Source organism: Rhincodon typus, chromosome 4 (genome assembly GCF_021869965.1).
Source record: "Rhincodon typus isolate 14 chromosome 4, sRhiTyp1.1, whole genome shotgun sequence".
NCBI lineage: Eukaryota > Metazoa > Chordata > Chondrichthyes > Orectolobiformes > Rhincodontidae > Rhincodon > Rhincodon typus.
This window is the reverse complement of record NC_063335.1, coordinates 104,395,313-104,413,579: the sequence shown is the minus strand read 5'-3', so window position 1 is coordinate 104,413,579 and position 18,267 is coordinate 104,395,313. Positions and strand designations below refer to the sequence as shown.

Sequence of the window (18,267 nt, the reverse complement as noted above, 5' to 3'; positions counted from 1 at the left end):
GGAACTAGTCAATAGCTACAAATCTGAACTTTGGCATCTTGCAAAATATTACTCTAGGTTATAAAATGCAGAATAAAAAGTTGATGGGGCAATTTGAGTTTTGCATTCAGGTCAACTGCCAGTACATTTTCATATCATTGCACAATGCAGTGGATGTTTATTTGCAGTTACAGCAAATTTATCAAGAGATAAAATTTACAGGGAAGCAAACCTCAAATTTAAAGCAAATTTGTACTGGTCAAGGATATGTATGAACTGTGTAACAAACACACTACAGTAAAAATAAGTGCACTCTGACAAAGATATGTTCATTGGAATTTTTATTCTTCATGAAATAGAATATATTGAAACACTATATGGAAGAATAGAATTTTTCTACTTTTCTTTTAAAATCAATTGAGTACACAGTTAAAATGGAAAGTGCTTAACAGTCACTGTTTCATGCAATGACTCATTTTCAATCCCTCCAACAAAAAAAAGCTTGAAAATACAGAAATAAAGTCTATGCCATTAAGTCACTCATTTCATTCTATCTTAAATGTTCTTTGCTTTCATCCCTTTTTAAACAAAGCATGTGTTTAACACATTTAATATTTCCACTCAGCAAGAGCTACTAGTGCCCCAACTTAATAAGTTGATTAAAAAAAGCAGTCGTCTTTTGGCCAGTTCACTATGGAACCATATTTAAAATGAGATGCCTTTGTAGAAGCGATTGGTATATATTGGAGACATTTGATGCATTTCCTCCACCATTCCATTTAAGTGCAGTTCAATAATTACAAGGTGACAGTAGCCTCCTAAAACCATTAACCTATTAACATTGATAATTTTGGTGAACCTCAAATATACAGAAGAGAAATACAGTTTACATGCTGTGCAAATTTGGAGCATCACTCTCATTTTGGCATATTTCAGTTGTTTATGGATGGGTCAAATACAAGATCTTTGCAGCATGTTAACTAAAACAGCAAACAAGCAGGCCATTCTCCATAATTCAGGATTTAAAAGACAGTAAACATGCTCACAATACAATTTCTTTAACTGTAGTTCTGAAATGTGCAGAATAGAAAACATCAACCATACTTATAACCTGTTCACAAAGATTCTACATTGATCAGTGTCAGTTGGGCACATTTTACTGTGCTGTGACCAAGCTCAATTTTTTGTATTAAGTAAAGTGATTTAGTCATACTATTAAAACAAGATGTATTCATTGTCAATAAATAAATTTAAATTTGTATTTGAATAGCTTTCTTCCCCATTCTATCCCATTGTCATACAACAGATGTTACAACAAATTGCATCGAGTATTCATGAAATACTGCACATTCCCATCATCTTCAAAGTCAAGTTTGAACAGTTAGTAGCTCCACTTTTACTGGACATAAAAGTTAGCTACAGATTTATAACTTTGACACGCTCAAAAACCAGATTTATGCCCGTACAACAAAACTAACTTTTATAAATTCAAGGAAGATACCTGTTTACAAGAACTCAAATATAAACTGCACCCAACACAAGTTGGCATTTTGGTAGATTGGGTCTGTTACAGTCAGTAGTATCTTAAAATACAAAAAAATCCAATACAATTGCAAAATAAATAGGACACCAAAAACATGTTTAAAAGTCTTTTTTGATGTAGAATTGTGTGCAATTTCTGTTGCATTGCCATAGCATTTCAAAAGAACCACATATTACATTCAGAGTTTTGTTTTAATAGTCAACATCATGGTGATACAGGAACGTGTTGAACTGTAAGAATTTCTGAAAAATGTCCTTTTGTCATTTGTTGTCGTCTATTTGCTTTGGCTAAATGGTGCCTTTGTTCCAAACAGACATCCTTGCACTGCATCCACACTTCAAGTACTAATAATGAACTTTAGAACACAGAGATTTTACCAACAATGTCACTGTTTTCCTGATGACAAAACAGCAGTTTCTGCATGTGTTCAGAAGTCTATTTTACAAAGGTAGGTAGATAAATTATTGCAACATTTGTTTGATTCGTCTGCACGCAACAAAAAGAAAACAAAGTTAGTGGTTAGTCTCAGCTTTTCTTTCTTCCTTAGCAGAGTGAGGAAGATGTTTCAGTGGACGCAGCCCAGATTAATCCTGAAAATAATCAAAGTTTTACAAGTAGTTCTCTTTTACTCCAAGATGAAGAGCTCGTGCAACAGAAATGGCTATTTTATGCTGCATTTTGCTGTCCTTTCCTGGTAGTAATAAGCAAACTTCAACCCACCTCAACTGTATCATCAAAAACTAGGCCACAATTAGTTTCAGGCTTCTTTGGCCCCAGATTAATTTTCAAAAAGACTGACATTGTGTTGCTTGAACTTTCACTCAGTGATAAAAAACAACTTTAAACTGGGCTACTCAAACCAGTTTTTCTATAGATACAATTTCAGACATTAAATGGATTTCCTCAATAGAAAGAGAATTGTTAAACTATTACTTCTACACTAGTGTTGGGACTGCCAGTTGGAAACACCAAAGTTTGAAGTGCAGTCTCAAACAACATTAAAGTTCTGAATCCATATTGGGAGTAGTGAAGAAGCTCCATCAGTCTGAAAGACAGAAAAATAGCAGGAACAGTCCCATCCTGTAGAATTAAACTTGTAACATGCCTATGGACATTGATGAACAGAACCTAGACAATTAAAACACGTACAATTCAGCTAGCTAGCAGCATACAAGAAATTCAAAGATAGCAAATTTTTTTTTCTTTTTTTTAAAAAAAAAAACACAACTCAGTAAGGACTTGTAAACCATTTGTATTTTCTGGGCAATTTCTTCACTTAGTCTTGCTGAACTAATCAATCGTGTTGGCATTCACATCAGATGTTTGATCTTTACCTCTTCCAGTAAAGATAAAAAGATGGTATTGCAATACAAATTTCTCTTAAAATCTGAAACAAAGGAAAAACTGGACAGATGTTCCCTAAAATAAGGTATTAATGGTTATAGGCTCATTGCAAGAGGTCAATTTTCTAGTTGACTAATCGGAGAAAACAAGCCAGAACAGTTCTCAGCTATTTAATACTACATTCTACATGTCTAAAGACAGCTGTCCATTTCACAAAACTCATTCGCCACAATTGTTATTAAGTAAAACCAGTTAACAATGTTCATCTGGCATAAGAAAAATGTGGCTACTGATTTTCTTCCTATAAAATCTAGGAAGCAGAAAAATGTTTGTGGCTTACCTGATTAAAGATGACATGTAAAAAAGGGAAACCATCTGCATCATGCCATTTGAAAACAAATTTAAATTGCCCAGGAAAATAATTAGAAAATATAACTTATTTCCACAAGAAATCAATGGCATCTTACTGTTCAAAATTATTACTTTAAAACTCCAATTATGCCAAGATTGAAACTGTAAAAATTTAGTCCTATCTGTGTCAGAAATATTAATGGAGACTATTCAAAATAGCTTTTTAGGAAATAGATTGATGTGGCAAAATAGAAAAGCTTTACTAGCTACAAAATGGTATGTTTGTACATTAGACCAAGGCAACTTTTTTCTGAATGGACTTTGGTACATAAACACAGTAAAATATTCTGAAAAGTCTTCACTTAAAACTTATTTTAAAAATAAAACATCCGTGAAACCATTTTATTTCATAGTACACAATACCAGATTGCTGGGGCAAACTTTTACCAGAACCTAAGTTAGCTTTTGTTTTTTTTTCTGCAAGGTGGGTTAAGTCTGCAGAAGAGAATGGAGGAGAGGAAATTCATTGCATATGCCTGATCATGCAATTTCTGGAATGCTTTGCTAATGTGCCACTTCACACAGCTGATTCAATCTCCACTTCAGAGATGGTGCCTTTATGAGACAGCTTCAAAAGAACTGGCTTCTCTGTATTTTTGTCCCCCGTTTCTGAAAATGCCATAAGAGTCTCTCTATTCTCTTCCTCTCCTGGGTCCTGCTGATTCTCAGGATATATGACAAGAAATAAGGCAGACAAAAAGCCAAGAAATGAACCAATGGATGCCACAACAGGGATGACTCGAACTGAACCAACAGCTTCCACCACACTGCCCAGTGCTGATGCTACCAGTATTTGGGAAATGTAAACTTGGCAGGACAGGATTGCACAATCTATACCAAAGCCTCTCTTGGAGTTTCCAGGACTGTGATTCCTATACTGCAAAAGAAAAAAGGACAAAGTTTTACTAGACTAGATAATGAAGATTCATCTAATAAAAATACAAATTAATAAGCATTGATTTGAAAAATTAAAAAATTTTAAAAGAAGTCAAACATGTTAGAACAAAGGACAAGCCCTTCAGCCCTCCAAGCCTGCACAGCCATTTTTGCCGTTTCATACTAAAACAGCTTTCACTTACAGGATCCGTATCCCTCTATTCCCTTCCTGTGTATTCGTCCAGATGCTTCTAGAATGCTGCTATTGTGTTTGCTTCCACCACCACCTATGGCAGTATATTCCTGGCACTCCGCACCTTTTGAGAAAAACTTGCCTTGCACATCTTTTAACAGTTCCCCCCCCCCCAACCGCCTTCACACCTTGAACCTGTGTCCCTTAGTAATTGACCCCTCCACCCTGGGAAAAAGCCTTATACTTTCTACTCTATCCATGCCATTCACAATCTTATAAACTTCTATGTGGCATTACAGCACATCTGGACTGAATCACAGAACTCCTGCGTTCCAGTGAAAGCAAACCCAGCCCATCCAACCTTTCTTCATAGCTAAAATAGGCAATATCCTGGTAAACCTTTTCTGTACCTGCTCCAAAGCGTCCAGATCCTTCTAGTTGTGGGGACCAGAACTATTTGCAACATTTCAAGTGTGGCCTAACTAAAGTTCTATAAAGCAGCAACATAACTTGTCTATCCTTATAGTCAGTGCCCCTTCCAATGAAGGCAAGCATGCCATAAGCCTTTTTTAAAAAAGTTACCTTACCTACCTGCACTGCCACCTTCAGTGATCTGTGGACCTGCACATCCAGATCTCTCTGCATATCAATGCTAAGTGTTCTGCCATTCACTGTATAATTTCCACCCATATTTGACCTTCCAAAATGCATCATGTCACTTGTCCAGATTAAACTCCATCTGCCACTTTTCTACCCATTCCTCCAACTGATCTATATCCTGCTGTATCCTCTGACAATCCTCCTCACTGTCCGCAACTCCAATCTTTACTAAAGTTTGCAGACAATAAAATTAGACCAGCTACATTTTCCTCCTATTCATTTATGTAGACGAACAGGAGGTCCCAGCACTGATCCCTGTGGAACACCAATACTCACTGCCCTCTATTCTGAAAAACATCCTTCCACTGCTACCAGAGTCTTATGACTAAGCCAGTTCTGTATCCATCCTGCCAGCTTACCCCTGATACCATGTGACTTCACCTTTGGTACCAGTCTGCCATGAAGAATGCTGTCAAAGGCTTTACTGAAGTCCATGCGGACAACCACCACTTTGCCATCAGCTTTGTCACCTCAAAAAACTTGATCAATTTAGTGAGGCATAACTCCCCCACAAAAAACCACGCGGTCTATCGCTAATAAGTCCATTTGCTTCTAAATGCCTATAAATCCTGTCTCCGAGAATCTTTCCAATAATTTTCTGAAGTTTTAAATACTAGATGGATCAAGCCCACCAACTGTGCTCTACAAGCAAGAATATTTGTCTACACAAATTTAGATTGAGTTATTAAATTATTCATAAATGCACCACCATAAACCAGGAAGCACTCAGCAATCTGTTTAAATCAGAGGTTCAAATGCTCAATCGCATTACATGTCATTCAGTACATCTAGTCTGGAGAAACGTGTGCCATTACAGCACAGAATTCGATGGAATCACAGAACTGTTTGTGCATTTGGCCAATTGTCTCTGCGCTGGCTGTTCAAACAAACATTGACAGTAGGTAGCAATCTATTCAAAAACAAATGCCCTCTCAATTAACTGTTTAATTCTCAAATCTAATTAACTGTACTCCAATTTGAATTCCACATTTAGATTAAGCTATTTCAGGAATACTCTCTGCCAAGTACTACAATTCTAAAAGTGTGGTAGCAAAAACAAAAAAACAAACAACTTAAATATGCTGCTTACTGTTTTCATTTCATGGTATTGCCCAAGAAGAGCATACGGACAGTACGAGATACTCATAGACACTATTCCCATGGTACTGATCATTATCATTGCCACATAAACATCTGGAAAAATAGCCATCACTGCAGTACCAATTGAAAATCCCAGTGTTCCCAGTGTGTAGATAACTTTAATGCTCAAATCGTAGTTGTCCAGGTACTTTTGCAAAATGGCTGCCAGGAACAAAAAAAATAGAAATTTATGAAAACAAACAAGATAGATTTATAGCTGTGAATAGAGAGAAGATGGATTTTAATCAAAAGCTTTCAACATCTGCACAATTAAAGTCACTATTTTCTCAGCAGATAATAATTTGGCTTTAATATTCAGACAGTACTAACTCTTAAAAAGTTAGTCCTACTGATCTTTTCATACCTGCCAACCTTTGCAGGATGAAGGAAAAAAGGGAAATTGCCTAAAATCAACTTATATTGCACATTTCAACCTGCTATATATGCTCAAACTCTTCAGGTGATACGTGTGCAAACTAGCCAACAAAATGGAGAACTAACATCTGCATTCCAACAATGTTGGATTTTGCCCTTTAGGTAATACTTATATAGTACAATTTACTGATTGAACAGAGGCATAATTACTAAACATTAACATTTTATTACCATTATGACTAACCAGAAATTTTCCAGAAGCAATCACTGAAGTCTGTACCTTTTAGAAAGTCATCTCATCATAAGCATATGTTACCTCTTCGTAGTACAGATTTTGAAGATTGTTTGGGGAAAAAAGAAGATGCCAAAATTACAAAGAATTAGTCAGCGAGTGGATGCTGCTTTCTCTATTAGCCTCAGCTAATAGCTCCTGGGTAAATTTAAGAAAAAGAGGCATATGTCTTGACTATATTCATGTTTTGTTCAGAGAACAGGTCCTTACAATTAGACGTACATTCTTTCTAGCAACCACAAAATGACCCATGTTTCAAACTCCACAGATTTTAAAAGAGAAGCCAAGAATGATTTTAATGCATTCAGCATTGGTTGAACAATCATAGAAGCACATCCAACGGATGTTTAGGCTCGCGTTTTGTAAACGTAGGCTGGTCGAGTACACAGTCTGTACTCTGCTAATTATAAACAACCAAAGGAGCTGGAGTATAAGTGGACCCTCATGCTTTTACCACAGCAACATCTCAACAAATCAGTTGAGATGTCAGCCAATCAGCATCTTTTTCTCTTATAGTATAAAAAGTAAGAATTGATGGAAAATTGGCATTATTGTATTTGTCCTGATGGGTGGAAGACGAAGCTTTAGCAACATATCTGGCAGTTCAGTGAAATGCTAAGCTCATAACACGAGGAGATGTTTTTATGCAAAAAGATTCTCTCCAAAACATCTCAATCAGCAAGTCAGTAGTTCCTAATTGATAGAGGCTTTGAAACAAAATAAATATGGCTTGTTTACGTTAAAGAGATTCCCTGGCTCTCCTAAAAGCATTGTACACTTAGGAGATGGTATAGTGGAAACATCAGTGGACTAGCAATTTAGAGGCACCAGGTAAACACTCCAGGGAAGTCAATTCAAATCCCACTATGGCAATTGCAATTTAAAAGTTATTATTTATCTGGTATTGAAAACTAGTTTCAGTAATGATAGCAAGTGTCTTAAAAATCCATCTAGTTCACTAAAGTCTTTTAGGAAAGGAAATCACAATTCTTACCAGGTCTGGGTCTATGTCATTCCAGACCTCCAGCAATGTGGCTTTTAATGGCCCTCTAAAATTGGCAGGCAAGGCCCTCAGTTCAAAAAAAGTGATGGGTAACAAACGTTGGCTTTTCTGGGGAAACCCACTTCTCATCAAAAGAATAAATGTTAAAAAAATGCTAAAACTTGGAATTTTATTTAATCTTCAAACTCATTATTCTGCATCAGAACTATTGCTGTAAAATAGTGAATTGGACTAACTGAATTCTGAAATGGTATGAAAAATGCACACTAATGAATTAGAACACTGCACTTAGAGGTTTTAGTACTTAGCTGTTCTATGCACCATCTTGGCCATGCTTTGCTAAAATCAATACCTCGTTGTTCATTGCGATGTTAAAACATCCTCTTCAAATAACACTTACGGTTCCCAAAAGCTGTATTACATAAAGGGACAGCATACTGTGCAGTTATGAAAACATTCAGACAGCTGTCAGCACTAAAGAGTACAGCAACAAATCTCCACTCATGACCAGCACATTGAGCCGTAGGTGAAAGGTGACAGGGCAACAATCATTCTTCTAAATTGACAGCAGTCAAACCACATGAAGTAAAATGCTCCTGAAACAATATCTGGCAGATTCATGCAATTGATTATGGCAAGCTTACAGGAAAGCCTTGGGTTTAGCACAAGAACTGAATTTTAAAAAGGTACACTTCAGCCTGGTTCTGGCAGAGTTAGCCTCATTACTAACCTGAACAGATGGCAGCAGTAGCAGCATAAATAACAAGTCCCCAGCATCCCATCTGTACACCAGTGTTATAATTCCACAGCTCAGTAGAATTGGGAGGACCCTGTAAAAAAAAACAATTGAAGAATCCGATTAGGCCAGCAGTAGCAACACAAGTGACAAGTATTGACGTTTGCAGTTCAATGGCTGAATATGCACTACTATAACTTTGCACAACATACTCCCTATGACCATGAAACAGAAGAAGTGGGGGTGGGGGGAGACAAGTATAATATAAAGGAGAATAGTAAGCATTAGGGCAATGAGTTCACATCAACATCAAGAATATGAACAATGTGAATCTTCAGAGGATCTGCTGTAAGCACGTTTGATCTTTATCATTAAAGCCCAAGATTTAGAATATGTTAAAACCCTAGTAAAAATATATTGTTTTCTAAACAAAATCATTGTCCTGCATTGCTAATTCACATTTTTCATATATATGGACAAACACGTTATCTAGTTTTTATTAGTTCAGAATTTATTTTGGAAACTTAGCCGATACGCATTCACTGTTTGGAAGTTCTCAGTGGCAGATACTTGGAAACAGAAGTAGTAATTCATTACTTAAACCATTCCCTCTGCAAATTGACTGCTTCTGGTATTTTGACAACTATGCCAAAAAACTGGACACGTCAAATGCTTTTTCAAGAAGATACCAAGGACTAATTTCTAATTGCTTCCAGTTCTTGAGTTTTCAGCTAACATCGGAGTACAATTATGTTCCTAAGTCATTTGTTCTCTTTTCCTGCTTTCAGTCAGTCAATCTACAATACTTGACTACTGTGGTTGCAAATGGCTGTAACATCCAAAAGATGTCATTGCTGCTTTCCCAATTCACCAATATAGTTTAAACTCTTGTGCATGTGGGGAGGGGGAGAAAAAAAAAAGGAAAAGAAAGAAAGTAAATTAATTGATCTATAAAGTCCATATTTCAGATGCAAGTCAATTCTTTCTTAAAAAGGATACATACAACTGGCTGTATGTAACAAGTGTCAAAAACTCATAAGAAAACAATTTGCTTTCTGTAAGAAAATAGATCAAGGTTGCCATGAAGTAGAATGAAAAAATGGTGTACATTTAATGTGGCTGAGCACAAAGTCTATCCATCAATTCTTTCACAGTACACTAAGTTGATGTTTTAAAGGTTGGATATTGTTACAAGTAAAGGTCAAGTCACACATTTGTATTTCATCCTGTTTTCTTAAATCATGACGGTTCATACCCTGGCTTTCCTTATACCACAACATTGGGAATAATAAAAGCTGAAGGATTAGTCAGTAGTTACAAAAACAAATGTGGATGGAATGATAATACCTTATGAAAAGGTGTACTGATTCCGAACTGCAAGAAACTAAATCATCTGGATAAAGCATTAAAATATTCCAAGTCCTTATTTACAAACAAGGCAACACAGTTTCAAGTTAAGGAAACTTTCTTTTTATATGCACCATTTCCACTTTCAGCTGATTAAATTAATGCATGGCTTCTGTATTGAAGGACTACTGAGTAATTGACAAAGAAATAAAGGTCTCAGAAACCAAAAGGCTACAGTTAAAATATAAGCCATAGTATAATGTTCTGTGCTGTCATTGCTAGGATTCCTATCTGTAGTCAATCCATGCCTGAGATTTTCATTCTTTTCAATGAATTAGATTCATTCACTTCTAAAAGTTAGAGCACACAGTTCTATTGGACTTCAGTTCTAAACTTGCTGTTAAAAGAAAAAACGCATAATTTCAGGTTGAAGTTTTGGAATATGATTTGAACCAAATTTTATTTAAAAGAACAAAAAAAAAGTGACACCTGGCAATTCAGCAAGGACCAAACAACATACAGTATTAAATCATTACTCTCCTTCCAAACACCGAATAAGCAGTGCCTCAATACAAGATCAACAAATTCACTTAGCGAAAGATACTACAGGATATTGGGACTAAGCGGTGGTTTGGTCCAAAGCCAGTACAGGTACAATAAACCGCAAGTGACCTCCTCAGTGTACAAGTGTCCGATCATTAAATCTAGGTGACAGATAAACAAAATTGGAAATTATAGATAAGCAATTACAGTGTGGCTCAATTGCAGAAAATAGGGAATCGCCTACAGAGCTTGCTTAAGACATCTGCTCTAGATGGTTAGATTAAACTCAAGTTTTAAGAGAGAGTGTACTTAACAGGGTTAAATGATTTTAAAATTCCACAATACTGAACATTCTGCCTCATTTGTTAAGCCAAATAGATTTAGTGGGCATACCTTGCATAATAAAAATATCAAGCATGAATAGGAACAAAATGGTTCCATTACATTAACTTACTTTTGGATCTCCTCCATAGATAACCTGCCCCATGAAATCTGTGTAGAAAACCGCAGCTCCAATCACTGCAAACCAAGTTACAAGGTGGCATACACACAGCCTTAACAGCTCCTTTGGCATTTTCAGCATGGACAGCCATAGGAGCTTGACAGTAGTCTCAGCCTCCCCTTCCTCACTCTCTGTATCACTGCTCGAGTTGGTCACACCACTCCGGTTACGCAGTCTCTGTCGCTGTCTTTGCCTCTTCTGCAGATCATACAGGTCATTCATACTCCGTGAGGATTTGATGAGAACAATGGCATTGGCACGACGAAAGCGGTAACGGTGGGAACCCATCTTGCCATAATATGAAAAAGTGTGAGATGGCTGTCGGTAGAACATGTGCCTTCGCCTGCGCATGGAGTTGCAGGTTGACGATTGTTTCATTTCAATTCTGGATGTATTATGGTTGATATTACCATTGATAAGGTCATCAGCACGTCCATTTGCCATTTTGGAATCAGTCTTCAGATCAGTCTGAGAATAATCTTCAGATTCATGTTCCCTGAGCAAAGCAGACACTTGATTGAACCTGGACATAACTTCCTGATTGTTACTTTTGGATAAACTCGATAAAGAGTGACACATATTATCATATTGGTCCTGAAAAATAGAAGGTTCAATGTCCCGCAAAAAGAACAATTCTGGTTCAATTTCTATCGTTGCATCAGGCATGTGCAAAACAGAGTCACTTTGGCTCCGCCCAATATTTACATCCAGGAAGTCAAGATCGACATCTTGCACCGAGGAGGTTTCGTTACGGAAGACTGAAGCAGAGAAAGGTCCCTCCTCATGGGCCAAGTCAAGCTGAGGGAGGGGTGGGAGACTGTCATTTATTCTGACAGTAGATCGTATCTCAGTTTCATCATCAATGTGATCTTGTTGTGGGTTGTACTGTTCTTCTTCAATGCTGAAAAGATGTAAAGCAACAGATACAGTAAAGATGATGGATGCAAAGAAGAAGAGGACTTGTTGTTGCGATCTGAAAATCTGTCCCAAAGTGGTCTGTGTCCAATCTAAACCACCCAACATATAGCCAACAGCTCCACCCAGACCTAAGGAGAAATGAGAGATAGACACCAATTAAGAATCTTATGCAGCACACAGTCTATAAACTACTTGCCTTTTTAAAGGCTTCACGTGCTTAATGAATGCAAGTTTAGTTAAAATCATCTCAAATCCTAACGTGATTAAAATCATCTTTTTGGAAGAGGGGAAAGACATTTGGCATTAGGGAAAACGGAGTTGACATCCAAGTTCAGCCATGATTATCAAACTGCAGAGCAAGTTCAACAGGCTATAGAGTCTAATCGTGCTCATACCTTGTTATCTCCAGGGCCTGAAAAGATAATTGAATATGGTACTTTTTGGGCCAGATTACAATATTTTTCAATATAAATACCATATTCATAATCAATTAATCTTTCCACTGAGAAACAGGCAGCTGTTTCTTGAATTGGCTCAGGCTTCCATTTATTCAGACTATCAATCAATTTCAGATTTTGTTCCACCCTGAGAAAAACAGCTGCATTGAAATTCTAAACTCAAAATCGGTCTCCAGGTTAATAGCACATGTCAAACGATTCATGTTGCAGTCTATCAATACGGCTACAGAGTCTTGAATGTTGAAAATCTGTGTATCTGTTAAGTAGTAAACATCTCCAATTAAATTTCCCTCTTGGAGTTCAGGCATCCAATTCCTAACTCTTCAACAGTCTTCCTATGCTTTTGCAGGATGTCATAACTATAGTAATGGCTATTAAGTTGTACAGTACAGCTGGTTGGGGGTCAACAAGTGCTCCACATCCTCTGCCATTGGCCATGAATTTCAGTCTATTTCATCCATTAACATGCCTGCATTCCTCTTCCATTCCTTAAGAAAATCCCAACATTTTGCTTGGAGATACAAATGTTATAAGTGACCTCTGACATTAAGGCTTTGCTTGCATTTATATCTGTTACATTAATATATTCTGTTTGAGTTTTTTGAACCTAGAGTTTTGGAATTGGCTGTTTCTGTACTATTTCTTCAAAAGATGAAATACAAAACAAAAACGTGAAGTTCCATGAAAATAAGTGGTTTCACACGTGGTTCAAAGCTGAAATCAGTATCACCAAAAGGCAGGAAAACTTGGATTCTCTTCACAAGAGGATATATACATACATTTTATAGTATATCCAGTGTAGAAAAGAGGGATAAGGAAACAATTTACAATATTCCAAGTGCAAAATTCAGTTGAAATAGCCAACATTTATTACATGGGGTAATACAAAGAAACAAATTCAAAGTAAGTTTATTTAATCCTTCCAAGTTGTGGTTCAAGTCCCACAAAAAGGATGGATCAGAAAATCTAGGATCACTTTCTAATGCAGTACAAAATGGGTGTTGCACTGTTGGGAGCATTTTTCAAGTAGACATGAGAAATCTCATGGCATTGGTGCAATGAAGAAAAGGGAAGTTCTTCACAGAATCTTGGACAATATCTATCCACCCAAACAACATCAGTAAAAATAGCATGTCACTATTAAGCTGTTGTTTGTGGGAACTTGCTGTATGCAAATTCGATCCGGTGTTTCTTGCCTTACAATCAGGTTAGTATCAGACATCCAAAGGTAATATGTAGTTAAACTGCCCATTTTTAGAAATTACATTAAAAATACATGCTGAACATAATGTTTAGGGATAAAGTACAAAACTCCTTTAGAAAAGCCTTCTCATACATGTTAAACTGAAGCAAATTGGCCTTCAAAAATAAGTATTTAACAAAAGGAACAGGAAAGAATGGTTTATACTTAATTGTACACACTACTTTTGCATCTATGTGGATCAATTACAGAGTTCACATTAAAATTATGAAAAGTCATTCCTCCTTTGCTTTTTAAGAGGTAAACTTGAAAAGAAAGTCTAAATGCAAACCTGCAGAAAAAGCATGGATATTGAGTGCCAGATCTTGCTCTTCAGTGTCTGCTACATCCAGCAAATAAGCTCGGATTGGTCCCTCTGTTGCATCTGCGCAAAAGTCCAATATTACTACACCTATAACAGTCAGGACTATACCAATTGGCTGATGGTCAGGGATGTCTCCAATGGCTAGACCTGAGGAGCAGAATTGCTAAAAATAAAACAGGACTGCCAGAAACACGTGTTCAAACTAATGTTAGTACACAATTTTCAATTTCCCAAAATGGATACATTTCAATACCACTAGATCATCTGAAAACACAGTCTTGAAAAGTAAAATTTGTTAGGAGTGAAACTTGTTTCGGTAGAAAAATATTTAGATAATCTAAAAGATTACTGGCTAGCAAATAAATTTATTGCTCAATATATTGCTAAACTTTTAAAAATGTTCAAGCGGAATACGTACCATTAGTGTCGAGTTATTCTAGAGTTTATTTAAATTAAGACACAACGTAAACATTTTTGAAAATCTATTAAGTGTTATGAAGATTCATTAGTCAAATTAGTTTCAACTAATTTTGGATTCAGAAAAGAACCTTGCTTCAAAATATTTTAAAGTTCATTAAAGTTAGTAGTTTTACAGATTAAGGATTCTTCTGAAGCCAATAGGCAACAACTGGAAACAAAACCATAAAAAGGCACAGGAACAAAAGTAGGGCAGTGGCGTAGTGGTAATGGCATTCAGCTCGTCAAGTCATGGCTGATCTGATAATCCACAATTCCACTTGTCTGCCTTCTTCCCATAACCTTCAATTCAAAAATCTGCCCATCTCAGCCTTGAAAACAATTCGGAACTCCGCCTTCGCTAAAGACTTTCAGATTCACTACTCTCATGAGAAGCAATTCCTCATGTCTTAGAGGTCACCCCCCTCAACCATCTGAAAACCAATGAGTAAAAATCCAACCTATCCATCCCATAAAAGTCAATATTCACACTGGAGAGCTCAAGTTAACCTGAATCAACAGCACCTGAATTGTTGCTCCTTTACACACCAAGTAGAATTTGCTGAATGTCCCTTATTTATACGAAATGAATTATTTAAACAGAAATTGGTTGACTAGGGATTTTTTATTAACATGTGTCTAACATTTCTTTACCCAACAATATTGAATTAAAGATTTGAAATGCAATATTTTGGGTCAGAGTACTTGTGGATTGCAAGGCAGGACATTAGAATTTGGTGTTTGTAAAACACTATGGGGATAGTAGTATGTGGTCCCTTTATGTTTAGAGATTCAAAAAGGATGTCCATGGGTTTGCAAATGTACACAACACCTGAACTGAAACATTTGTATCAAAAGGCTATACTGTTAGCAGGCAAAGCAGCATTTTTACCAAGACAACAGGTTTTTGAATTTAGCCAATTAATTTAAGCCAGGCTGTTTGATACCAAAAAAAATTAAATTTAAATCTGATTGTTTTGACAACATAGGACCAATCCTATTGTAAGAAATTGATACATCAAGGGTACAAAAGATGAAGGCATTTGGAAAAATCAGGGGATATCCAGCTGTCATCTGCCAAGAGAACAATTCTCAGCTCTAAATGAAAGAACCACTGGCTCTCAATTCTCTAAACCTTAGAGTAAGCGCCATCTAAATTTAAAAAAGGTACCTATGGCACAAATAGTTAATGGTCCTGACAAAAACATTTGACAGAGTAGGCAATACTAACAGAAGGATTCACCAAGGCGGCATTCCTGACAGAAGAATTCAGAGAAGACCCAGAACATTCCGGGGTTTATTTTTATTTAAACCACATCTGTATAACTGATTGGGGGCTCTTAAATTATAGAGTGAGGCACACTTCTCTGGGTGTTGTGGTTTTCGTTGTGCGCACGTGTGTATACATGCCGGCCGGGGGGTGGGGGGGAGGAGGCAGCGAGGGAGGAAGATGGGGGTGGTTGTCGCTTTCTGCTTTATAACTAGATTTGCCGAAATCTTGTTTAGCGAACCACTGATTTTTTAGAACTAAGATGACAAAATGTAAATGCAAGCTACACATAAATTTCCGTAATAAGATGAAATATGCATTTATTGCTCTTGCAATAATCAGAACTTTAGTGCCAGTCACATTGGGACCAATTCCTAAAATGAGGAAAACAATTCTAATCCATTGCAAGAGCAATAAATGCATATTTCATCTTATTACGGACAGACATGAAAAATGCTTGCCCTTGAGTGTTCTTGCACATGAAGGAATGTTTACTGGTTTAAAAAAAATTAGTTGTTTCTTCTGAAGACCATAACAGGAGGTGCTTTAAAGATTTGAGTCTGATATGAGCAAAGTGTTCCAATAATAAAGGATGTGGACTTATACTCCTCTGACAACTGCTTGAGAATTCTTTTATTAAAGAGGAAAACAACAGGAAACATTTCTTATGAATTGCTTCCTACCATTTTTCTCATGTGAAAGAAGTTGGATTTATGGAATTCCCAAACCATGTGAATGAATCAAATTGAAAATGACCAACTAGACAAAGTTTTTCAAAAAATGCATTGTTTTTTAATGAAACTAACCACAACTCATTGTATGGTGTAGGAAAGCTTGTTTCCACTTCAGAAATTAGCATGTTACTGATATCTTAAGTACTTCAACTCATTTCCTCTGCGGAAATTTAGTGTTTTGAGTTGCTCCATTAGTCGCTATGGGAGTAGATGCTTGGGACTTTCTGTAGAGTAGCCAGCAATGCAATTCCTTATTTCATTTTGGATTGGAAATTTTTGCATTAAGCTCCAATCTGAAGGCAAAACAGGCTTCCAATAAAAAATGAAAATACTTTATTGTGGATCTGAGTAAGGTTTTAAAACCGGGGTTGTGATAAGATACAAGAACACTTATTAGGAAAAGATGGTGCTTCCCTTATGCGTGAAGGAATGATGAGGATATCAAAAGGATGCATGCATCTAGATCCAATCATTTACTAGTGTAAAAATTCATAGCAATTCTCAATGATCAAACTTAGTTGACTTAAAACTATTAGCATGTACAGCTGTCTAGACTGACTTGATAGTATTCAGATTACCAGAGGATTATTTCTGAATTAGGGATGCTGAACCTTTGCATTACAGACCTCATAGAACATTTCTGCTTTAGTGGTGTACAAATTTAGAACTCATTCAAAAGAGAGAGTGTGAGAGTGTGAAAACAAGCAAGCATAAAAAAAAAAAAAGTGGGAGGGAGAGAGAAAAAGCAAGAAAGAGGAAAGAAATTTGAGGAAGAGAGAGACTGAAAAAGAACACTAGGGCCGATGTGTAGTCAGGACGAATGGGTAGGCCAATTAGAGTTCAAGGGATATGCTCAGTTTGAACTCCGTACTTTGTGCGCATGGCAAAAAAAGGAACTGCTGCTGAGAAGAATTCATTTTTAAAAATTAAATTGCCTTTTACCAAACTGCATTTTAGGTCTTGCGAGAAAAATAAAATCAGCCATTTTCATTTCAATGCAAAGTTTTTTTTTTGGTTGCACAGCAGTGAATTTCATCAGCCATTTGTCAAACTGATTGATGTCCTCAACTATGCAGCTTATAAGGAACATTGGTGGGGAGTAATAGTGCTGACAACCAGCGACCAGCTTAGGAGTTTTGACTGCCAAAGCAAATCTTCATCCAGCTGAAGAAGGCACTTGATAGAGAAGACGACAAAGGAAGTGTTTCAAAGACTCCCTGAAGAATTCAAGAAATTCAACTTGTCGATTCTTGGGAAACCCTCATTCAGAAGGAGGTCCAATTCCACCTTCTGGAAGCACTACCAAATGTGTGGTCAGAGGATCGCATGTAGGACCCATAGGACCTATGGCCAGAGACACAGGACTTCCTATGTGGGTATTCATACCTGTTAGCAAGGGAGTGTCGCTTCAGAATGTTGATGGAAACTTTAGTGCAAAGCCAAACCCCACAAGTTACTCTCTTGAAGTTAAAGGGTTCAGAGAACGACAGTGAGGTGGCAGCAGTTGGAGGGGGGAGGATAAACAGCAAGGGGGGGGTGGGGCTAAAGGGGTTTGTGAGACGCAACATAGCAATATGTAGTAGAGGAAAAAAGGAGTAGGGAGGAGGAGAAAGTGGAAAAGAAAAAGAAAAAAGGAGAAAAGAAAAGAAAAGAAAAGAAAAAAGAAAAAGAAAAGAGAAAGGAAAGGAAAAGGAAAGGAAAGGAGTAATGAGAGACAGTGGGAGAGGATAGGGAGGGATAATTTGCTGAAACAGGAAGAAACCGCAAACTGAAAAAACAAACAACTTACTACCTACTAACCTCATCCCGCCCCCTTGACCTGTCCGTCCTCCCTGGACTGACCTATCCCCTCCCTAACTCCCCACCTACACTCACCTTTACTGGCCCCATCCCCTCTTCTTCGACCTGTCTGTTTCCTCTCC

At 37.0% G+C, this 18,267-nt stretch overlaps 1 protein-coding gene across 4 annotated transcripts in view; it reads right to left on the bottom strand.

The window, feature by feature from the left end:
- Nucleotides 1–303: 303 nt before the first annotated feature.
- Nucleotides 304–18,267, bottom strand: part of slc45a4b (solute carrier family 45 member 4b) — a 64,942-nt gene continuing 46,978 nt past the window's right edge. For 3 of the 4 annotated variants that reach the window (XM_020512992.2, XM_048595958.1, XM_048595957.1), the window contains exons 4-8: nt 13,853–14,032; nt 10,897–11,990; nt 8,547–8,646; nt 6,097–6,308; nt 304–4,154 (exon numbers count right to left, since the gene is read on the bottom strand). In XM_020512992.2, coding sequence (XP_020368581.2) covers nt 3,795–4,154; nt 6,097–6,308; nt 8,547–8,646; nt 10,897–11,990; nt 13,853–14,032 — 1,946 coding nt within the window. In that variant the 3' untranslated portion in view covers nt 304–3,794. The remainder of the gene's footprint in view (nt 4,155–6,096; nt 6,309–8,546; nt 8,647–10,896; nt 11,991–13,852; nt 14,033–18,267) is intronic. The other variant, XM_048595959.1, reaches the window with a different exon arrangement.